The sequence below is a fragment of the Oryx dammah genome, unplaced genomic scaffold (assembly GCF_014754425.2).
Source record: "Oryx dammah isolate SB20612 unplaced genomic scaffold, SCBI_Odam_1.1 HiC_scaffold_3, whole genome shotgun sequence".
NCBI classification, from domain to species: domain Eukaryota; kingdom Metazoa; phylum Chordata; class Mammalia; order Artiodactyla; family Bovidae; genus Oryx; species Oryx dammah.
In genome coordinates, this window is record NW_024070187.1 from 36,043,566 (window position 1) to 36,068,636 (window position 25,071).

At 39.0% G+C, this 25,071-nt stretch overlaps 1 protein-coding gene across 4 annotated transcripts in view; it reads left to right on the forward strand.

Moving 5' to 3' along the window:
* ABCG2 (ATP binding cassette subfamily G member 2 (Junior blood group)) overlaps positions 1-25,071 on the forward strand; it is a 138,821-nt gene that overhangs the window by 97,634 nt on the left and 16,116 nt on the right. For all 4 annotated transcript variants that reach the window (XM_040237885.1, XM_040237887.1, XM_040237886.1 and 1 more), the window contains exons 3-9: positions 1,115-1,174; positions 2,040-2,154; positions 2,969-3,121; positions 8,041-8,198; positions 15,874-16,025; positions 18,171-18,275; positions 21,438-21,688. In XM_040237885.1, the coding sequence (XP_040093819.1) occupies positions 1,115-1,174; positions 2,040-2,154; positions 2,969-3,121; positions 8,041-8,198; positions 15,874-16,025; positions 18,171-18,275; positions 21,438-21,688 (994 nt within the window). The remainder of the gene's footprint in view (positions 1-1,114; positions 1,175-2,039; positions 2,155-2,968; positions 3,122-8,040; positions 8,199-15,873; positions 16,026-18,170; positions 18,276-21,437; positions 21,689-25,071) is intronic.

Sequence of the window (25,071 nt, forward strand, 5' to 3'; positions counted from 1 at the left end):
ACACACACACACACACACACACACACACACACACACACATGCTGTGCTTAATCACTCAGTTGTGTCTGACTCTTTGCGACCCCATGGACTGTAGCTGCCATGCTACAGTGGGACATGGGGATGGGGATTCTCCAGGCAAGAATACTGGAGTGGGTTGCTATGCCCTCCTCCAGGGGATCTTGCCAACTCAGGGATCAAACCCAGCTCTCTCACATTGCAGGCAGATTCTTTATCATCTGAGCCACCAGGAAACCCCAAGAATACTGGAGTGGGTAGCCTATATCTTCTCCAGGGGATCTTCTCAACCCAGGGATCGAATCCAGGTCTTCTCATTGCAGGCAGATTCTTTACCATTTGAGCCACCAGAAAAAAAAATATATATGTATCCCCTCCCACCACTTCTAAACTGAGAAATAAGTATAAATTCCTACTTATATTTTACAAGAAAGAAAATGATATATCTTAAGGGTATATATTTTACTTTTCTAATTTGATTAAGAATTTTGTGAGGGTTTAGAACTGGTGATATTTTCTTTTTAACCCCCTTAGGGTGCTTTATTCTAGCCATTAAATTTTCATTGCAGGTGTACTGCTTCTTTGTCTGACTAAATTTGAGCAATGAGAACACTACTACTGATGATCCTAAAAATCCACTGACATTAATTGTGTAGAAGTTGACAAGGTAGCGAGTCACATGATATGAAGATAATAATTGTCAAGCATCACTCAAGACTTATTATGCACTTTATTTTACACTGTGAAAGGAGAGTAAGTGTAACAGAGATGCTTCACCGACATCTGTTATGTCAGGGAACTTTGAAAGTTCTTGTGTCCTTTTCTAAAAAATTTTAAGTGTTGTAGAGAATAAGCAAAAGGAATTTAGAGGAACCCAAGTCATTTTTATTCTAAGTCCTGACTAGTGATTAACATTCTTTGTAGTATGCTAGATTTTTATTACTCAACAATTCAGTTTCTTTTTCCTTTAAGAGTTGATTTGTGCTTTTTTTCCTCCTATCATTTTATCAACCTTCGTTGAGTGTATTAAATACAAACCCTAAATTATAGAACTGGTTTAAAACTGGGTAAGTAACTGGATATATTTCTGCATTTACAGTGGAGTCATGAAACCTGGCCTCAATGCCATTCTGGGACCCACAGGTGGAGGCAAATCTTCGTGAGTATAACAGTATAAGTAAGCTTTTTCTTTGTAGTTTTCATGTGTGGTTTTTAAAAAACGGAATTAGAGTCAACATAAATATTATGTTAGTTTCAGGTGTACTATATAGTGATTTGACATTTGCATTCATCAAATGATCACCATGATAAGTCAGGCCATCTGTCCCCGTATAAAGTTATTACAGTATTATTGACCCTATCCCTTATACTGTGTGTTACATCCCTGTGGCTTATTTATTTTATGACTGGAGGTTTGTACCTCTCAAATCTCCTTCGCCTGTTTCCCACCCCCAGTTTTAAGATGCTTTTAAAGAACACTTTCGTATGAGCAGGTGTTTGTTGAACATTTTCTACATGTCTGGTTTGGTACTGGTTGCTACGGATAAGGTGCAGTTGTGTAGCTTGTGATTGTGTCCTGAGGAAGTCTTATTAGGTCAGCTTTACTAATAGGACACTAACAGGACTCGATAAGGTGATTGGCATACAGCTGTCGGCTGTGATTTGAGCTATAGAGTAGAAAAGGAAGGGGATAAAACTGAAAGGGGGGAGAGGAGCCAACGGCATAGTGAAGGCTTATATCTTAAGCAAAGGATCACATTGCTTGCCTGGAGACCCCCAAGGTCAGACAATCAACGGGGCAGTTTGGGTGGTCTGTGCTGGATCAGGTAAGAGAGCTTTACTTTCATATTTTTGGGCTTTATTATAGCATATAATTTTTAAAAAGAAGGTAAGATTTATAATATATGTATATAATTTTAGTTAAACCATATAATTTCTTGATCTGTTAATTTGGATTCAAATTAGCTAAGAGGTAAAGCCTGATTTGGAGGGGGGAAAAAAGCAATAATGTATGTCTTTAATAGGCTGTTAGATATCTTAGCTGCAAGGAAGGATCCACATGGATTATCTGGAGATGTTTTGATCAACGGAGCACCTCGACCTGCCAATTTTAAATGTAACTCAGGTTATGTGGTACAAGTAAGTATTTGTGACTTTACCTATTAGATTTCTTCTGATTTTTTATGTGGGCAAGTGCCTTAACTGATAGTTGAGTGTGCTTCCAATTGACTACATGACATAACCATAGAAACAACTTTTCTTTATACCAGCCTTTCATAATATCCTATAAGATTCAGAATAGTATTATATGAAAGAAGAAAGTCTGGAATATGGCCTTTGTAAGGGCAGTAGTATCAACTCTTATTATCATATCATTTCTAAAACACATTACTATTTTACTTTTTTTGTCTTACCATCACCTCTCTCCTTCCCCTAGCTTAGAACAGTGTTATATAATCCTTGTGTAAAGCATTCTATAAATGTCTGCCAGTAGTAATCATAATTACCTATGTTCTCTCTGGGTATACAGGTTAGAAATGAAAATTAATTCATCAGGCTATGCAGCTGTCTGAACATGGAGTTATTGTAATTTGTTTAATTGCAAGTTCATTATGGGGGCTTCCCAGGTGGCACAGTGGTAAACAATCCACCTGCCAATGCAGGAGATGCAAGAGATGTGGGTTCCATTCCTGGGTCAGGAAGATTCCCTGGAGAAGAGAATGGCATCCCACTCCAGTATTTTTGCCTGGTGTATCCCATGGACAGAGGACCCTGGCAGGCTACAGTCCATAGAATTGCAAAGAGTGGGACATGACTGAGCACACAACACACACAAGTTCATTGTTAGCTAGAACTTGGGTGTCTTATTTTTATGGATAAATTAGATATACTACAGAGTGATGATATTAGAAAAGATCTGATATATCTTGTTAAAATGCCATTTTTCTTTAAGGATGATATCGTGATGGGGACTCTGACAGTGAGAGAAAACTTACAGTTCTCAGCAGCCCTTCGGCTTCCAACAACTATGACCACTTACGAAAAAAATGAACGGATTAACAAGGTTATTCAAGAGTTAGGTCTGGAAAAAGTGGCAGATTCCAAGGTAACATGGAAAAAACGGATAATATCATCGAGAGCAAATAGGACCTCACCTGTGTGGGTAGTATAACGTACTCAGAGATTTTCTATAATATGTATGGTCAAGAGTGGCTGCTTTCTGAAGCCATGAGAAAAGTGACTGGTTACCTAACATGAAGATGGAAGTTAACCAGGTTAAAAAAAACTGAAAGTGACTAACTCTTGGGCAGCGAGTGTGGCAGTGAGTTCCAGTATGTGGAAGTGTTCTTTGCTATGAACAGGTGACCCTTCCTGTGACTGCAGCTCTTGATCCTGTTCCACCTCTGGTTGGCTGGTTGTCACGTCTCATTCAGGGTCTCCACGCTAACTTTCCTTCTTCCTGTTTTCTTTTCCTCTTGCAGTTGTTCTTCTGCTCTTCCGTGAGGCTTTCTTCCATTGCTTTTGAGAATTATATTTCTGGAATTCATAAATGGTGAAAATTCAAGGATTCAGTATGTTTCACTTTGCTGTCAGTTGGCTTCCAAAATTATATTCAGTCAAACTAGGGATTTATTTGTAGTTTGTGTAGCTTCCAACTTGTTTTTCTGGCGTCTTTCTTTTGACATTTTTGTCTCCCATTCCTCCCTCCCTCGCTTCCCTTCTCCCTTTCTTTTACCAGTGCCTACTTACAGACTGTTACGTGCTGATCTGTTTTAGGCTTTAGATATAACAGTTGTAGGCAGGAGTGTAAAGTAACTCCTTTTGTGAGTTACGCAAGTTTGCAAAGAAGAATTGAGATAAATGAGTGACCTTTATGGTTGATGACTAGGTATAAAAAGATTTTCTGGAAAACATCTGTATCTTTTGGTGACGATGAGCTTTTCAGCTTGTGATGGCTCTAGTTTAGTCCCCTTGTGGTAGAGGTAACAAAGAATGGGGATATTTTGTTGGCTGCTGTTTCAGATGATACTTTCTGACATTATTTAATGTAAAGTATATTTTGCTGTATTTTGTTTGGAAAAATAACTCTGAGATGCCACCATATTCCACTAAATTCATTTTGGGAGGATTGGGTTTCCTTTGTATTAGCTCTGTTTATTTGATATTGTCTTTCCAATAAGGTATTTATCATTCTTTATCTTTAAGTAAAAGCTCTCTACCAATAGGCAGTCATTACCCATTCCTTGCATGGATTTCCAGGGAAAATAAGCTGAAACAGTTTGTTGACTTAGAATTTATTTATCTAATTAATTGAAATACTTCACTTAATGTTTTTAGTTTTTATGAAATTTTAAGCATGACTAATGTAGAGAGAATAGTCTGATTACTTAGTTGTTACTGAGTCCAAGTTTGTATAGCTCACCATGTGACAGATCAGTAAATTGAGAGATGAATTGTTGGGGCAAAGAAAAGTGACTTTATTTTGAAAAGTCAGCAGACTGAGAAGATGGTGGATGAATGTCCCAAAGAGCTATCTTACCCAAATTAGAATCAGACATTTTTTATAATAAAAGAGGAAGAGGGTGTGATTGGTTGTTACAAACTTCTTAATGTCAGAATCTTTTGTTCTTGCAGCTTTCATGTGGATCTGGTCACAATGTTCCTATAAACCTCTAACAAGACAAATGTTATTCTCTGTTATGCAACTTTCTATCTCTGTATGAATGGAAAAAGTCTAATCATTCTGACATTTAAAGGTCAGATCTTGGAGAATGGGCTATCCTGTATGGGCTATAAGCCACATTCATTCACATTTCCTCATTTTTCTTGAAAATGTCTGTTACAGGTCAGTTGTTAGAGGATCCGATCACGGGCATGAGTAGCACTTGATTATTATCTTTTTGAAGACTCATAATATAAGAATTGAAGTGATAATATGATTGAACCTGACTTCATATTGAATCTATTCCTGTAGATCTAACCTGTATAGTCTGTTGCTTGAGCTTAGTCATGCTGGTTCTACATCTTCTACAAAAGGATATTGATAACTATTAACATAAGAATGATTTCCTACTTCCTTTCTCCCCCAAAACCTTCCTGGTCCCCCACCACACAGTAACGCTGACTGGTTGAAAAGACCCGGCCAATTGCCCTGTAGAATACTCTACCTTCCCATGTAGAATAGCTCTACAGAATAGTCTACTCATCCAGCTGCCCTGTAGAATGAGTCAGGACTTCTTTAGTAAGTTAAGGTACAGGAGGGCTCAATTTGGGAAGCCTTATGATGATATAAGAGGTGCGAATGTGGAATAATAGAAAGTGAACTTGCCTAGCTACCAAGCCACACTGATGACTTTGTTGAGGATGGAGTGGGGGTATCAGAAGGCTATAAGAAGACTAAGAGAAGACTCTACACGTGGACATCACCAGATGGTCAACACTGATATCAGATTGATTATATTCTTTGCAGCCAAAGATGGAGAAGCTCTACACAGTCAACAAAAACAAGACCAGGAGCTGACTGTGGCTCAGATCATGAACTCCTTATTACCAAATTCAGACTTAAATTGAAGAAAGCAGGGAAAACCACTAGACCATTCAGGAATGACCTGAATCAAATCGCTTATGATTCTACAGTGGAAGTGAGAAATAGATTTAAGGGACTAGATCTGATAGTTAGAGTGCCTGATGAACTATGGAATGAGGTTCATGACATTGTACAGGAGACAGGGATCAAGACCATCCCCATGGAAAAGAAATGCAAAAAGGCAAAACGGCTGTCTGGGGAGGCCTTACAAATAGCTGTGAAAAGAAGAGAGGCGAAAAGCAAAGGAGAAAAGGAAAGATATAAGCATCTGAATGCAGAGTTCCAGAGAATAGCAAGAAGAGATAAGAAAGCCTTCTTCAGCGATCAATGCAAAGAAATAGAGGAAAACAACAGAATGGGAAAGACTAGAGATCTCTTCAAGAAAATTAGAGATACCACGGGAACATTTCATGCAAAGATGGACTCAATAAAGGACAGAAATGGTATGGACCTAACAGAAGCAGAAGATATTAAGAAGAGGTGGCAAGAATACATGGAAGAACTGTACAAAAAAGATCTTCATGACCCAGATAATCATGATGATGTGGTCACTAATCTAGAGCCAGACATCTTGGAATGTGAAGTCAAGTGGGCCTTAGAAAGCATCACTACGAACAAAGCTAGTGGAGGTGATGGAATTCCAGTGGAGCTGTTTCAAATCCTGAAAGATGATGCTGTGAAAGTGCTGCACTCAATATGCCAGCAAATTTGGAAAACTCAGCAGTGGCCACAGGATTGGAAAAGGTCAGTTTTCATTCCAGTTCCAAAGAAAGGAAATGCAAAAGAGTGCTCAAACTACCGCACAGTTGCACTCATTTCACATGCTAGTAAAGTAATGCTCAAAATTCTCCAAGCCAGGCTTCAGCAATACGTGAACCATGAACTCCCTGATGTTCAAGCTTGTTTTAGAAAAGGCAGAGGAACCAGAGATCAAATTGCCAACATCTGCTGGATCATGGAAAAAGCAAGAGAGTTCCAGAAAAACATCTCTTTCTGCTTTATTGACTATGCCAAAGCCTTTGGCTGTGTGGATCATAATAAACTGTGGGAAATTCTTCAAGAGATGGGAATACCAGACCACCTAACCTGCTTCTTGAGAAATCTGTATGCAGGTCAGGAAGCAACAGTTAGAACTGGACATGGAACAACAGACTGGTTCCAAATAGGAAAAGGAGTACGTCAAGGCTGTATATTGTCACCCTGCTTATTTAACTTCTATGCAGAGTACATCATGAGAAACGCTAGGCTGGAAGAAACACAAGCTGGAATCAAGATTGCCAAGAGAAATATCCATAACCTCAGATATGCAGATGACACCACCCTTATGGCAGAAAGTGAAGAGGAGCTAAAAAGCCTCTTGATGAAAGTGAAAGAAGAGAGTGAAAAAGTTGGCTTAAAGCTCAACATTCAGAAAACGAAGATCATGGCATCTGGTCCCATCACTTCATGGGAAATAGATGGGGAAACAGTGGAAACAGTGTCAGACTTTATTTTTTTGGGCTCCAAAATCACTGCAGATGGTGACTGCAGCCATGAAATTAAGACGCTTACTCCTTGGAAGAAAAGTTATGACCAACCTAGATAGTATATTCAAAAGCAGAGACATTACTTTGCCGACTAAGGTCTGGCTAGTCAAGGCTATGGTTTTTCCAGTGGTCATGTATGGATGTAAGAGTTGGACTGTGAAGAAAGCTGAGTGCCAAAGAATTGATGCTTTTGAACTGTGGTGTTGGGGAAGACTCTTGAGAGTCCCTTGGACTGCAAGGAGATCCAACCAGTCCATTCTGAAGGAGATCAGCCCTGGGATTTCTTTGGTAGGAATGATGCTAAACCTGAAACTCCAGTACTTTGGCCACCTCATGCAAAGAGTTGACTCACTGGAAAAGACTCTGATGCTGGGAGGGATTGAGGGCAGGAGGAGAAGGGGACGACAGAGGATGAGTTGGCTGGATGGCATCACTGACTCGATGGACGTGAGTCTGAGTGGACTCCGGGAGATGGTGATAAACAGGGAGGCCTGGGGCGTGCTGCAATTCATGGGGTCGCAAAGAGTCGGACACGACTGAGTGACTGAACTGAACTGAACAATTATAGATGCTTTCAACTTCTCTGCTCCTATCTTCATCTCTCTTTTTGGTCTGTAATTTCAGACCAAATCTTTTAGTGTTCCAGCTTAACTGTCTTAAAACTAAATGTTTGGCTTGATAAGAAACATATAAAGCATAGGTTTCCTATCTTAACAGTTCTGACCTGAACCTCAGTTTACTCTTCAAGTTAAAGAGAAGCCTGCCTCTTCTCCCATATCGTCATTTATTTGCTATTTTGAAAAAACAAGGATGATGTGATGAAGTGACTCTTATAGGGCTGGAACATTTTAGGAGCTCAACAAATGATAGTGGGAGAGGATGTCATTGTTAATAATGATATCTGTGTTTCAGGTTGGAACTCAGTTTATCCGTGGTGTGTCTGGAGGAGAAAGAAAAAGAACTAGTGTTGCAATGGAGCTTATTACTGATCCATCCATCTTGTTCCTGGATGAGCCCACAACTGGCTTAGATTCAAGCACAGCAAATGCTGTCCTTTTGCTTTTGAAGAGGTAAATGCCATGAGAATATTATTCTTTCACTGATCTACTGCATGGTCACCTGCTATGTACCAGGTATTATTCTTGGTGCAAGGGATTCATCAGTAAGCACAACAGACAGAAATGTCTTCCTTGGTTGCAGGGAAAGTCAGTTAACAAATGTAAGTGTTTCATGAAAAATGAGGCAGGCTGAGAGTGTAGCAAAATATGGCTATGGTGGAATAGAGATGCTGTGTTATATATCGAATGATCAGGGAAGACCTCAAAGAGGTCTTGAGCTGGGAGCAAATGAACAAGACCTGGATATATGAGAGTAGAGAGTTCTAGTGGAAGGGACAGCCAGTGGCCCTGAGGCAGAATGTGCCTCCTGTGTTTGGAACCCAGTAAGCTGTGGAGGGGGGTGGGTGTTACTTATTGATTACTTTGCTCAGGGTGCCTTAGCGTAGTATAACAAACTGGATGGCTTAACGTAGAAATTTAGTTCTTCACGTTTTTGGAGTCTAGATGTCCAAGATCAGGCATTCAGCAGAACTGTTTCTTCTGAGGTCCCTCTCCTCAGCTTGTAGATAGCTGTCTTCTCTCTGTGCTTTTACTTCATCTTCCCTCTGTGTATCCATGTCCTAATCTCCTCTTCTTATGAGGACACTGGTCCTGATTGAATGATGACACTCACATGACCTTATTTATCATAACTGCCTGTTTATAGTAAAGAGCCTCTCTCCAAATACAGTTATATTCTGAGGTGCTCCTTAGCACCTCAGGACCTCAACATGAATTTTCAGAACACACAATTCAGTTCCTAACAGTTAGAAAAGGACATGAGATGGGATTGAGTGGTTGGCAGATTATATAGACTATAGGCCACTCTAAGAACTGTGGCTTTTAATGTCTAGGTGATGTGGCAAGCTTTCAGATAGTTGTAGAACCGAGGACCGGCAGTTATCTAGAGAAAAGGCTGTATAATTGGTCAGGGGTGAATGGGAGGAATCCAGTCAGGAGGCTGTTTGTATTAGCACAGTTGAGGTATGATGCCAGCTTTGACTAGGCTGGTAGTAGGAAGAGGGGGAGAAGTGGGTGGGTTCTATCTGTTTTCCAAATAGAGTCAACATGATTAGCTTAGAACTGGATGTAGGGTGTGATTATTGAGAGAATAACTTCTGAGATTTGGGGCCTGAAAAATGGAAGAATGGAGTAAAGAATGTCATTTACAGAGGGAGAAGGAAGGAGAGGACGGGATGTATGAAGAGAATAACATGGAGACATATATACTGCCATGTGTAAGCCAGGTAGACAGTGGGATTTGCTCTATGATTCAGGGAACTCAAACTGGGGCTCTGTAACAACCTAGAGGGGGGTGATGGAGAGGGAGCTTTAAAGGGAGGGGGCTAGGTATACCTATGACTGATTCATGTTGATGTTTGATAGGCACCAACACAATGTTGTAAAGCAATTATACTTCAAGTAAAAATAAATTCATTTAAAAAATGAATGTCATTTACTTTTACAAAGAAGGTGGGAGGAGAATCACGGTTGTAGGATAAATTTCAAAAGTTTTGGACATCTTTTTAAAAAAGTTTCAACCTCCCAGAACAGTTACAAGAGAAGTACCAAGTACTATGTTACCACCTTACACACCTCCCAGCCACAGAGTCCACAGCACTGATGATATTATCACCATCCAGTTCATGAACTTCAGTCCAACTTCCCCAGCTGCCCCAGAAGTGTCTTTTTTTTTCCCCCTTTCTGGCTTAGGATTATCTTCAGAAACCCCTCCCCACTTTTTTTTTTTTTTTGGTCTTTTCTAATCCTGAACAGTTCTTTATTCTTTCCCTGCCTCTCACGTCCTCACACATATTTGAGAGTACATTTCATAGGGCGACCCTCAAGTTGTATCCATCCAGTGTTTCCTCATGATCAGACTCATTCCATGAATTCTTGGCAGGGATGCTGCAGAAATGATGCCGTATTCTTAGTGATAACATCAGGCTGTGTGATTTTGACTTCTCCCATCATGGATGATGTTCACCTTCATCAGCTGGTCATGTTGGTATCTGCTGGCTTTACCTGCTATGAAATAACTATTTTCCCTTTGTAATTGATTAGTGTTTCATTAGGGGAGATAATCAGATATTAGGCCAGTATTGCGTTCCTCATAAAATCTTCCGTGCACCAGTTTTAGCCTATATTCACAACTGCCTCTATCAGCGATGAGTCTGAGGGCAACCAAGTGGTGATTTTCTTTTTACATCATTCATTCAACATGTATTCATTGGTCTTTTACTATAAAGAAACTTTCTTCCTTCTCTGTTCATATGTTCACTCATTTTCTCCTTTTATTATGTGGGTTATAATCTGTTATTCTTACTTATTTTCATGACAAAATTCACCCTGATTTGGCCAATGGGAGCCTCCTCAGTCTGCCTTCTGTGTCGTTTTTACATGTCCCTGTCATTCTTTAAGGATTTCTTTACCTTATGGTCAGCAAGATGTTCCAGGCTCATCTTGTACTTTTCCTGTATCAGATATTTCTTCATGGAGTCCTGGTTCCTCCCAGTTTAGCTATGATTTAAAAACCAACATCTGATTACTTGGTGTGCTCACTGCTATGGGAGTGTCATTGCTTCTAGACCCGCTTAGCAGACAGACCTAGGAAATGTGTATGTATATATATATATATATATATATATATAAAACATAGAAATACATATGTATACTTTATTTGGAAATATATTTACTATAAATACGTTATATGTATGTGTGTAATAGTTTGAATATAACTTACATGTATAAGCATATTTGTAACTATTGCACTATTAGTGTGTCAGTTCAGTTCAGTCGCTCAGTCGTGTCCGACTCTTTGCGATCCCATGAATTGCAGCACACCAGGCCTCCCTGTCCATCACCAACTCCCGGAGTTCACTCAGACTCACGTCCATCAAGTCAGTGATGCCATCCAGCCATCTCATCCTCTGTCATCCCCTTCTCCTCCTGCCCCCAATCCCTCCCAGCATCAGAGTCTTTTCCAATGAGTCAACTCTTCGCATGAGGTGGCCAAAGTACTGGAGTTTCAGCTTTAGCATCATTCCTTCCAAAGAAATCCCAGGGCTGATCTCCTTCAGAATGGACTGGCTGGATCTCCTTGCAGTCCAAGGAACTCTCAAGAGTCTTCTCCAACACCACAGTTCAAAAGCATCAATTCTTCGGCGCTCAGCCTTCTTCACAGTCCAACTCTCACATCAATACCTGACCACAGGAAAAACCATAGCCTTGACTAGCCAGACCTTAGTCGGCAAAGTAATGTGTCTGCTTTTGAATATGCTATCTAGGTGGGTCATAACTTTTCTTCCAAGGAGTAAGCGTTTTTTAATTTCACGGCAGCAGTCACCATCTGCAGTGATTTTGGAGCCCGAAAAAATTAAGTCTGACACTGTTTCCACTGTTTCCCCATCTATTTCCCATGAAGTGTATATATATATTTTAAGTGAATTTATATTATTTCCAATCCTGATCTCTTTTTAGCCTTCTGCCTTTCCGTGTTTTTAAATGACTTTTCAGACAATGAGAAACTTAGCTCCCATTATCTCAGTATGTTTCCTTTCTTCCTCAGTAAACCAACTTAATTGTTCAATTTAATCAGTTTCCCAGTCACTCTGGTGGTTCCCTATGCTTACCACCTCTGGGACAATTACCGCGACTCCCCCATTTTTAAAAAGCTGTTGGACATACCATCTTTATATGGCATGCCCTACATATCATTACCTATCTTTTTTTAAAGTTTTATTTCTTTATTTATATATATATATATATTTTTTTTTGGGGGGGGGCATGTTGGATCTTTGTTCCTGTACGTGGGGAATTTCTCTAGTTGCAGCAAGTGGTGGCTTCTCTTTGTTGCAGTGCACAGGCTTCTCATTGAGGTGCCTTCTCATTGTGGAGTATGGGCTCTAGAGCACTGGTTCAGTAATTGTGGTACTTGGGCTTAGGTGCCTCTCGGCATGTGGGGTCTTTCAGGAGCAGGGATCGAACTCAATGTCCCCTGCTTTGGCATGTGGATTCTTAACCACTGAACTACCAGGGAAAACCCTACCTTGCTTCTTCTGATGTCCATGCCTTTGTAAGCAAGCCTCTATGCTAGAATAAGAAGAAATGGAAAGATGGAAACGTCTAAGATTTTAGACATTTTAAGTTTGAGATATCAATTGCACATGTAAGTGAAGATGTCAAGTAACAGGTCTGGGATTCAGGTTCAGTTAGAGAATACATCCATGATATTTTTATTATCTGTAATTAATTATATTAACAGTGCTCAGTCATGTCCAACTCTTTGCAACCTCATGGACTGCAGCTCGCCAGGCCTCCCTGTCCATCACCAACTCCCGGAGTTCACTCAAACTCATGCCCATTGAGTCAGTGATGCCATCCAACCATCTCATCCTCTGTCATCCACTTCTCCCATCTTCAATCTTTCTCAGCATCAGGGTCTTTTCAAATGAGTCAGCTCTTCACATGAGGTGGCCAAAGTATTGGAGTTTCTGCTTCAACATCAGTTCCAATGAACATTCAGGACTGATTTCCTTTAGGATGGACTGGTTGGATCTCCTTGCAGTCCAAGGGACTCTCAAGAGTCTTCTCCAACACCACAGTTCAAAAGCATCAATTCTTTGGCACTCAGCCTTCTTTATAGTCCAACTCTCACATCCATACATGACTACTGGAAAAACCATAGCCTTGACCTAGATGTACCTTTGTTGGCAAAGTAATGTCTCTGCTTTTTAATATAATGTCTAGGTTGGTCATAACATTTCTTCCTAGGAGTAAGCATCTTTTAATTTCATGGCTGCAATCACCATCTGCAGTGATTTTGGAGCCCCCCAAAATAAAGTCTGCCACTGTTTCCACTGTTTCCCCATCTATTTGCCATGAAGTGATGGGACCGGATCCCATTGTTTTCTGAATATTGAGTTTTAAGCCAACTTTTTCACTTTCTTCCTTCACTTTCATCAAGAGGTTCTTTAGTTCTTCACTTTCTGTCATAAGTGTGGTGTCATCTGCATATCTGAGATTATTGCTATTTCTCCTGGCAATCTTGATTCCAGCTTGTGCTTCTTCAAGCCCAGCATTTCACATGATGTACTCTGCATATAAGTTAAATAAGCAGGGTGACAGTATACAGCCTTGATGTATTCCTTTTCCTATTTGGAACCAGTCTGTTGTTCCATGTCCAGTTCTAACTGTTGCTTCCTGACCTGCATATTGGTTTTTCAAAAGGCAGGTTAAGTGGTCTGGTATTCTCATCTCTTTCAGAATTTTCCACAGTTTATTGTGATCCACACAGTCAAAGGCTTTGGCATAGTCAATAAAGCAGAAATAGATGTTTTTCTGGAACTCTCTTGCTTTGTGGATGATCCAGCGGATGTTGGCAATTTGATCTCTGGTTCCTCTGCCTTTTCTAAAACCAGATTGAACATCTGGAAGTTCACGGTTCAAGTATTGGCTTGAGAGAATTCTCCTGGCTTGGAGAATTTTGAGCATTGTTTGAGATGAGTGCAGTTATGTGGTAGTTTGAGCATTCTTTGGCATTGCCTTTCTTTGGGATTGGAATGAAAACTGACCTTTTCCAGTCCCGTGGCCACTGCTGAGTTTTCCAAATTTGCTGGCATATTGAGTGCAGCATTTTCACAGCATCATCTTATAGGATTTGAAATAGCTCACCTGGAATTCCATCACCTCCACTAGCTTTATTTGTAGTGATGCTTCCTAAGGCCAACTTGACTTCACATTCCAGGATGTCTGGCTCTAGGTGAATGATCAGACCATCATGATTATCTGGGTTGTGAAGATCTTTTTTGTACGGTTCTTCTGTGTATTCTTGCCACCTCCTCTGAATATCTTCTGCTTCTGTTAGGTCTATACCGTTTCTGTCCTTTATTAAGCCCATCTTTGCATGAAATGTTCCCTTGGTTTCTCTAATTTTCTTGAAGAAATCTCTAGTCTTTCCCATTCTATTGTTTCCTCTATTTCTTTGCACTGATCACTGAGGAAGGCTTTCTTATCTCCCCTTGCTCTTCTTTGGAACTCTGCATGCAAATGGGTGTATCTTTCCTTTTCTCCTTTGCTTTTTGTTTCCCTTCTTTTCACAGCCATTTGTAAGGCCTCCTCAGATAGCCATTTTGCTTTTTTTTTTTGCAATGATGACTTGACATAGAATATCATACTATGTCATGCTTCATTATGTTTTGGACTAGTTAGCTCACAAGCACCTTTCCTCACATTGGAGAGCTTTAACCTCATCTGTCTAGAGTTCCAGTGTGCATACTAATCACTTGGGGTCTTATTAAAATGCAGATGCTTATTCTCGATCTCTGAATGGGAGGCCAAGGTTCTCCATTTCTAATAGTGGATACTGACACTGATGCCTCAGTGCACACATGGAGAATAGGGTTCTCAGCCCAGTCCACCTCCCTGCTGCCAGTGCTTTACTGGCTCCTTACTGTCTACTGATGAGCCAACTCTGAGTGACAGGATTCATCATGGGCCTGTTGTTCATTGCTGTCTTTTCTGCAGTCTCCAGTCCCTGCCTCTGCACATACACCTCAGCTCTGCAATGACACTGAACTACTTGCAGTTTTTGAAGTAGATCGTGTTATGGCACATTTTGTTTGCTGTCTTCCTCCACCTTCTCTCCCTGTCAGTCCCTCTGATACATTACTTACATCATCTTCAGATGGGTTATAGTCTCCTATTTGGCTTACAAGGCACCTTCAGCTACTTTTACTCCTCCTTGTATCAAAACGATTGGTCTTTTTGAGGTAGAACAAACTTGTATCCATGGCTAGCATATAGTACTTAGAAAAATGTTTAAATTGATGTGATTCTTCTCATACTATTACTACTAATAGTAGTTTATTGTTTTCAATAATAGTTTTTGAGTGGTGATTTTGGCTTTTCTTTCTTCTATCCATAAGTAGTAGCTCCTGTATGAAGATAGGAATTACTATCTTTTGGCCATGGTATTAGGTCAGGGATCAAATCCCAACCTGCCCCTTCTAACTGTGATGCTTTGAGCCATTGCTTAGTTCTCTGAGCCTTACTGTTATATAAAGGTAAAATTATTGATACTGTTTTATAACAATATTGTGAGAATTTAGATGAGGTCATCTATAAAAACAAAGATATAGTCAGTACTCAGTAATGTGAATTCTATTATTAAGGCAGAGAATTGAAAACTAGTTCCGAGAGAGCCAGAAGACTTAAATGAATGATCAATAACGATGGGGCATATGACCATTGTTTTAAGATTTAGTTCATAATAAGTTTTCAAACTTGAGTGTACTTACAAATTACCTGGGTGCTTGTTAAAATATGCTTCCCTGGACCCAGCAGGTCTGAGTAGACTGTCCAGGAATATACATTTTTAATTAATATTCTGATTGATTCTAGATTGCCCAAGGAAAACACTTTAGAAACCCTAGTTTCTTTTTTTTTTTAGAAACCCTAGTTTCATGAAAACATTGAGTTTAGGTTCCCTAATTATCAGATAGATTATATGAGATGAGAAGTTAGTAAGAGAAAGTCAAGTAGAATGAGGAATAAATGATCTAAAGGCAGGAGTAATAAAATATGTTACCAAGAAATGTAAGTTTCAGATGTTTAATGACTCATTGTTATCTTCTCGTTATTAATTTAGGATGTCTAAACAAGGACGGACAATCATCTTCTCCATTCATCAGCCTCGTTATTCCATCTTCAAGTTGTTCGATAGCCTCACCTTGTTGGCCTCAGGAAGACTAATGTTCCATGGGCCTGCTCAGGAGGCCTTGGGTTACTTTGAAGACATTGGTATGGTTGCCTTTTTTGTGCTGTAAGATCCTTCATTAATAGTATCCTAAAGGAGAACAAAGGAGTCACTTGGAGTGCTGTTTGATCTTTGAGTAGATATACATATATCACACTTTCCACTGCTCTGAAACATCTTCAGTTAGTTTGGTGCTAGAATTTTTTTTTTTACTTTGCAGTGCCAGTTTGTTATTTATGTCTCTTTTTTGTCCTGTTTGAGTACATGCATGTGTACAGATATGTTTTTTTTTGTGTGTTTGTGTGTGTATTTCTAATGGGGCTATATCTGTTGTCCTCAGTTCTGGTGACCTTTCCCTAACAGTTCAATAAATATATTGACCTTATGGCCAGTTATCTGTCAGATGGATATTTCTGGAAACATCTAATGTCCTTAAGTTATTTGTCTTCTTAGCTAATATAGATTAAGGTTTATCATGTTCTTCCCTTAGGTGGGATATTGGTTTTCCTTGGTGAGGGTTAATGGAGATGCTATTATATTTAATTTTCTAGTGATATTAAGTTGTGGATTTAGCATGTATGCAACTTACCTGTCAATACAATGGCTATCATAAGTCTGACTTCAATGGGCCAACATTTCTGATGGTTCTGGACTGCCTGTTTCTATTTAAAATGGAAATAAATATATAATTTTTAAATGATTCATGCAGTCTACTTTGTTTTAGAGGTACTTGGATATGATTATAGATGATGTTCCAGGACCTCAAATATAGTTTAAAATATTTGCCAGCCATATTTTAAAATGTCTTTGTTTAATCTCCATCATTAAGTCTACATGGGTCAAGAGTTTTGAGGAGATGAACCTAAGGGTTAGACTACAGGCAAAGCTGAGTTCAGATGATCATGTTGTTACTGAGTCTAAGCTCATACTGCTTGCTGCTGCTGCTGCTGCTAAATCACTTCAGTCATGTCCGACTCTGTGTGACCCCATAGACAGCCTCCCACCAGGCTCCCCCGACCCTGGGATTCTCCAGGCAACTGCACAACAGGCCAATAAATCAAGAGATAATTTGCTGGGTCAAGGAATAGCGACTTTATTTGGAAAGCAAGCAGATCAAGAAGATGATGGGCTAGCATCTCAAAGAACCATCCTACCCATGTTAAAAATCAGGCTTCTTTTATACTAAAAGGAAAGGGTGTGTGGTTGATTACTGCAAACTTGGTGTTGGAATCCTTTGTTCTTGCATCTGCCTGTGTGGGTCTGGTCATGGTGTTCCTATAAACCTCCAACAAGACAAATGTTATTCTTTGTTCTGCAACTTTTTATCTCTATATGAATGGAAAAGTGTTACACCTTTAGATATCAGACCCTGGAGAATGAGCTATCCCATATATTTCAGGCTACAGGCAACATTCTTAACTTGTAGCAAAAGAAATAGCATACAAAGGTTAAAGTAAAAGAAACAGATCCAGTATGGAGTCAGATTTGTTCTTCCCTGTTACAGTGCCAGGAGAGGTCAAGATAAGCATTCAACTGTGCTGTGCCAGCTACGTTCTCTTGAGAATGCTGTTCTGGTGATTTGTTATCTATATTGGAATTACAATAGCATAATAAATAACCATTTGGACCTGAATTTAGTAGGGGCAGAAATAATCATTGCTGAAGTAGGTACTAGCATTCTAGCAGTCTCTTAGTGAACTTGAAGAGCAGAACATGCCCCAGGCCTATCCCAAACACAGTCCTTCTGTGCCTTAGCTGGCTTTGCTTGTTGCCTTGCTTTAAAGAACATTAGTCTTTCCGTGGGTTTTTATTTCAATGTGTTTTTTTTTTTTTCTTAGACCCATGTCTAGATTTTTGAAGAAGTTCTGATAAGCACCAGAGCATATTGTTAGCTATTTCAGGTCTCATGAATTATGATGGGTCCTTACCAAGCTCTAATGTAAGACTTTATAATAGTCCAAGGTTGGTTTGGAGTATGTTGTTTTGCGAAGAGTCAGAAAATTGTTGAAATATTGTGTGATTAAATATATAAAAAGAAAATATAAATTAACGAGGGGAGAAGAGAGAAGAAAAATGAGAGAGAAATTATTAGATTCTGTCTTCCCTACCAGCACCTCCCTCGCTCTCTAAAACAGTCTTTATTTACTGGGACTATCAATTTTGTGTATCTGAGTGACCTTCTTTTGCAGGTTTCCACTGTGAGCCCTATAATAACCCTGCAGACTTCTTCCTGGACATCATTAATGGAGACTCTTCTGCTGTGGTGTTAAATAGAGAAGACACAGGTGATGAAGGTAAGCAAATCTGTTGAGAATCGCAGATTATTTTCTAATTGAGTTGGCTGAAGTTTAGCAATGTGGTAGCTTATTAAACCATGGCTGTTTGAATTTATATCAGTGCTATCCTCTGATACTGGTTGTACTAGTTTGTTTGGCTGCTGCAACAAACATACCATAGATCAGATGATTTAAACAATAGACATTTTTTTCTCTCAATCCTGGAGACAGCAAGTCCAGGATCAAGGTACCAGCAGATTCAGTGTCTGTTGAGGACCTGCTTCCTGGTTCATACATGGGCAACCATATTATAGCTTCTTCAGGTGGTGGGAGTCGGGAGGGAGCTCTCTGGGGCCTCTTTCATAAGGGCACTAATCCCACCTCCTGAGGGCTCCAGCCTCATGACCTAATCATCCCTCAAAGTCGTTCCATTCAAATACCATCACACTGGGGACTGGGTTTCAGCATATGAATTTTGGGGACACACAAATGTTCAATCTAATAACATCAGTCAACACAGATTTTTTTTTTGTCTGTGAGAGTGGTATTTATTTAATCTGTAAATGAGCATTGATAGGACAATGTCAGTTCTAACAAGAGTCCCATTTTATGTATTATTTATTTATTTTACAATTCTGTATTGGTTTTGCCATACATTGACATGAATCCACCACGGGTGTACATGCGTTCCCAAACATGAACCCCCCTCCCACCCCCTCCCCACAACATCTCTCTGGGTCATCCCTGTGTACTAGCCCCAAGCGTGCCGTATCCTGCATTGGACATAGACTGGCAATTCGATTCTTACATGATATTATACATGTTTCAATGCCATTCTCCCAAATCATCTCACCCTCTCCCTCTCCCTCTGAATCCAAAAGTCCGCTATACACATCTGTGTCTTTTTTGCTGTCCTGCATACAGGGTCATCATTGCTATCTTTCTAAATTCCATATATATGTGTTAGTATACTGTATTGGTGTTTTTCTTTCTGGCTTACTTCACTCTGTATAATCGGCTCCAGTTTCATCCATCTCATCAGAACTGATTCAAATGTATTCTTTTTAATGGCTGAGTAATACTCTATAGTGTATATGTACCACAGCTTTCTTATCCATTCATCTGCTGATGGACATCTAGGTTGTTTCCATGTCCTGGCTATTATAAACAGTGCTGCGATGAACATTGGGGTACATGTGTCTCTTTCAATTCTGGTTTCCTCAGTGTGTATGCCCAGCAGTGGGATTGCTGGGTCATAAGGCAGTTCTATTTGCAATTTTTTAAGGAATCTCCACACTGTTCTCCATAGTGGCTGTACTAGTTTGCATTCCCACCAACAGTGTAGGAGGGTTCCCTTCTCTCCACACCCTCTCCAGCATTTATTGCTTGCAGATTTTTGGATCGCAGACATTCTGATTGGTGTGAAGTGGTACCTCATTGTGGTTTTGATTTGCATTTCTCTGACAATGAGTGATGTTGAGCATCTTTTCATGTGTTTGTTAGCCATCCATATGTCTTCTTTGGAGAAATGTCTATTTAGTTCTTTGGCCCATTTTTTGATTGGGTCGTTTATTTTTCTGGAATTGAGCTGCAGGAGTTGCTTGTATATTTTTGAGATTAGTTGTTTGTCAGTTGCTTCATTTGCTATTATTTTCTCCCATTCATAAGGCTGTCTTTTCACTTTGCTTATATTTTCCTTTGTTGTGCAGAAGCTTTTAATTTTAATTAGGTCCCATTTGTTTATTTTTGCTTTTATTTCCAGAATTCTGGGAGGTGGATCATAGAGGATCCTGCTGTGGTTTATGTCGGAGAGTGTTTTGCCTATGTTCTCCTCTAGGAGTTTTTTAGTTTCTGGTCTTACATTTAGATCTTTAATCCATTTTGAGTTTACCTTTGTGTGCAGTGTTAGAAAGTGATCCTCTCTACCAGAAAATTACTAGAGCTAATTAATGAATATAGTAAAGTTGCAGGATATAAAATCAACACACAGAAATCCCTTGCATTCCTATATACTAATAATGAGAAAGTAGAAAAAGAAATTAAGGAAACAATTCCATTCACCATTGCAACAAAAAGAATAAAATACTTAGGAATATATCTACCTAAAGAAACTAAAGACCTATATATAGAAAACTATAAAACACTGATGAAAGAAATCAAAGAGGACACTAATAGATGGAGAAATAGACCATGTTCATGGATCGGAAGAATCAATATAGTGAAAATGAGTATACTACCCAAAGCAAGTTACAAATTCAGTGCAATCCCTATCAAGCTACCAGTGATAGTTTTCACAGAACTAGAACAAATAATTTCAAGATTTGTATGGAAATACAAAAAACCTCGAATAGCCAAAGCAATCTTGAGAAAGAAGAATGGAACTGGAGGAATCAACTTGCCTGACTTCAGGCTCTACTACAAAGCCACAGTCATCAAGACAGTATGGTATTGGCACAAAGACAGAAATATAGATCAATGGAACAAAATAGAAAGCCCAGAGATAAATCCACACACATATGGACACCTTATCTTTGACAAAGGAGGCAAGAATATACAATGGAGAAAAGACAATCTCTTTAACAAGTGGTGCTGGGAAAACTGGTCAACCACTTGTAAAAGAATGAAGAGTTCCATTTTAAAAGAAGTGCCCATTGTTTACAGAGTGGTCCCTTGGTTTCCATGGAGGATTGGTTTCAGAACCCCCTCCCCCCATGCCCTGTAGATACCAGAATCCAAGGATGCTCAAGTCTCTTTATAGGCCCTCTATATCCCTGGGTTCCATGCCTGCAGATTCAGAGGGCCAATTGTGTAGTGTTTTGAAATAAGAAACTTGGCAATTTATGCATTTATTCATTGTAAAAAGCAAGGACCATGTTTTGTTTTTTTTTTTAGGAATTATAACTCCAAATTGTGAGAAGTCTGTTTTGAAAGATTTAGGGTCCAAATATTATAATTAGGAAAAGGTCAGTGAATTTGCTGTATCCCTAAGTTTATGGAGGGAGGCCAATTTAGTCTGTTTTCTTACCTTGTAGATCAGTGACAGAACCCATAATTTTTTTATACTCAAGCTTTAGATGAAGGTGCTAGAGTAAAATCTAAGAAAGGGGTTATAGAAAAATGGGTTAAATCTGTTGTTATTTTTAAAATAATGTTTCCGTTTTATCTGCTTTTATTCCACAGCTACGGAGACTGAAGAGCCTTCTGAAAACGATACTCCACTCATAGAAAAATTAGCTGAGTTTTATGTCAAGTCCTCCTTCTTCAAGGAAACAAAAGTTGAATTAGATAAATTCTCAGGGGAGCAGAGAAGGAAGAAGCTTTCATCCTACAAGGAGATTACTTATGCCACCTCCTTCTGTCATCAGCTCAAATGGATTTCCAGGCGTTCATTCAAAAATTTACTGGGTAATCCCCAGGCTTCTATAGCTCAGGTAACCTACTGGACTCTTCTAATTATGCTGTAAAATACTCATTTGGGGACATTATGCTTATCTTCTGCCCACACTATATTTATTTATCCCCATTCCATTTAAGGTATAGAAACAAGCAAAACCTAATTAGGTTTTTACTTTTAGAAAGACTTATTTTTTAGTGGGTTTTTTTGGATCACCCACTCAGAATTTTTTTGGTTTAGACAAGCTGTAATGGATAATCTTTGTAGAAAAAAAATTTTTTTTCCAAAACTTGTGAAGTAAAGAAAATGTTTGATCACATTTGTGGTTTTCTGATGGCTGCACATGTTCATTTCCTGATGCATTCAATAAGTTCTTATTGATTATGTGCTGCATTTTGGAGCTTGTATATAGCCATGAACAAAAGTAAAATCCCTGCTCTTGGGGAGCTTTCTTATGGGGAGAGACAGATGATAAATTCATATAGAAATAAATAGCATGTCAGATGGTAAAAGGGGCTGGGAAGAGAGTTTAGGCAGAGAAATAGAGAAAGGAAGGGAAGAAGGGAAGAGGGAAAGAAAGGAAAGAGGTTGGTTGGTTTGCATCTTATACCAGGTGGCCAGGGACACCTTCAGCTTGGTGTCGCTGAATGCGCCTGAAAGCAGTAGGGCCTCTCACTGTTTTCTTGAAGAGCCTGTTTACAGATGCTGTCCCTTCTAATCAACCTTCCTCATTTCCGGGTTCTGATCTTAGGAGAGCACTAGATACCTAAAACAGTGTGCAGTTAACACAAAGGTAGTAAGGAGATTGGAATTCTGTTCAATAAGACCCTTCACTGACTGACCTTCTCTTAATTAGGGTGAATTAATGTTCCTTTTTCTCTTTCTCATTGATAGTTGTTGATGATTACTCCTTTATGATTTTTCTGTTATTCTTAAGCCCTCTGTCATCTAAAACCCTCATTTTTTCATCCTTTCTAAGGAAGTCAATTTAACCAGTTATTTTAGGAGTAGCTGATTTTATTTTCATTGAATTTCTACTGAGTGCTGAAAGATGGCGTGTTGTTGGCGCTAATGAAATATCACTGATTTCTTACTATACATGCCATCATTTTCATACTCTGGTACTGTTGCCTTTTAAGTATTAATTTTGAGAGCCTATATCCTTCAAGACATACTGCTCATTAATCCAGACACTTTTTACTTGTTATTTGGCGTTTGTCAGAACATGAAAAGTTTTATGTACTTTCAGTCAAGGGTACTTTTTAATTCTTTTAGTAGATTTAATGTTATTTGGAAATAACTTCTGTAAACAATGTCAACCTCATTATCCATTGTTCAGCAGTAAAATGATATGAGTGTTGATTCTTTAGTGTGATTTATGCATTAGATTATTTATTTGGAAAAGAAATTTCTCTTGCTTCTGAAAGTGGTTTCTAAATATCTTGTCCAAGTCACATATGGTCAGCCCTCAGTATCCACAAGTTCTGCACCCACTGAGGTTGGAGGAACTCATAGATGTGGAGGGCTGACTGTATGACTCCATTTTACATAAAGGGCTTGAACATCTGTAGATTTTGATATCAAAGGGAATCCCCCTGCTAATACCAGGAAATGACGCTATGTGGTAGTTCTGGGCAGGGGTGATTAGAATGTGGGGCTATTTTTAATAGTACACCAGGTTTCTGCGTCTTTTGGTGCTGGATTTTCTTCAGATTCCAGCTCCAGGCAGGCCTAGTGCCTCCAGGTTGCGTGTTCAGCTACTTTCGTCCTCAGTGAACTCAACCTCTGCCACAGGAATCCCAACAATGTTCACAGCAGTGATAATCTCACAGAACAAGGACAGAATATTGTTTTTCCCTGAGCATCTGCCTGTGGGGGGAAACTCTTTTTCAGATGAGTCAGTCCTGGAAAGTTAGCTTAAGCCAGAAATAGGCAAATCTATTTTGTAAAGGATCAAAGAGTACATACTGTAGGATTTGTGAGTCACGTGGTCTTTGTCTTAGGTAGTCAACCCTGCCGTTTTAGGAAGGAAGTAGCCATAAATACATTTAAAAAGTAAACACGACTGTGTTCCAATAAAGCTTTTTTCATGGACACTGAAATATGAATTGTATATGAATTTCACATGACAGGAAATATGTATATGTATTTTTGCCATTAAAAAAATGGTCCAAGAAACCCACAAACCATTTTTAGCTCATGGACTGAACAGAAATAAGCCTAGGGCCATAGCTTGCTGACTTCACTTTAGGGTCTTTTCATCTTGGGAGTCTGTCTTTTACTTCTCTAAGTGTTTGAATGTGGAGCTATTAAAATATTTTATGGCTTCCTGTTGATAAATCTGGTGTGGATAGTCTTATAGCCATTGTCAGTTTTGAACTAGTCATTTACATGAGCTAGACTTTGCTTCTGGTAATGCATTTAACCGAAGGTTGTCTTTGGAAGGTCTTGGAATGAATGGATTTTCTGTATAAGATTTAATATTCATTTAATGTCCCAAAGTTTTCCTGGTCAAATCAATTTGGAAAATACTATCATGTCTCTGGGAAAGTCATAGTTTCTATTAGCACATTTAACATTTGACTATGGATCAATTTTTTCAGCAACAGCCATAAACATCCCTTAGAATTCACCTTGAAAAATGTTGCTAAACACAACTGAACAAAATTAGAGTTACATATTTAGGAAATTTCCTTTTTTTTCCCCTTCTGTTCAAAAGACTCCAGCTGCATAGAATTCATAGGATAGAGTCTCTTTGCTCCAATGAGAAAAGTTTAGTCTTCCTGTTTGTTTTCTTTTGCTTAATGGTAAAAGGGATATCATAGACACACCTTGTAAAAGCATGCTAAAATTATGAGATTAATCACTTTGTCAGTGTTTGAAAACTTTCCTTGAGAATACTTTTAGCGCTTTGAAACCTTTAGGAAACATCTTAATGATAAAACTGACAGTCTGTTAATATGTTATTAACAGAATGCAAAAGAATGCAAAAGAAGCAAAGCATGTAGTGTCCGCTTTTAAAAGTCTGAATATTCTTGGAGTTTTACAGTGTGAAAGTATAGATTTGTATACATCTGCATGCACACATGCTAATGGGATCATCATTATTTATTTTGGGAGTTGATCTGTTGACATGAAGTATAGTACATTTTGAAGGTAATTAAGATAAGCCAGGGTAGTAATTTTTTTTTTTTTTCAAATTTCTGACTGTGTTTTTTTAGCAAGGCAGTTTTTAAGTACATCTTAAATCACATTTTATCCAGACTCTGGTCTTCACAAGCTAGTCTTCACAGATCATGATCTTGTTTTCCAGTTTTGTTTGCCTCTTGCCGAAAGTGTCTTGACAAGTTACTACAAGCTTTGATACCATTGCACTGTTGTAGTGCTGGGGTACTTTTTTTTTTAACTCTGAAGATTCCA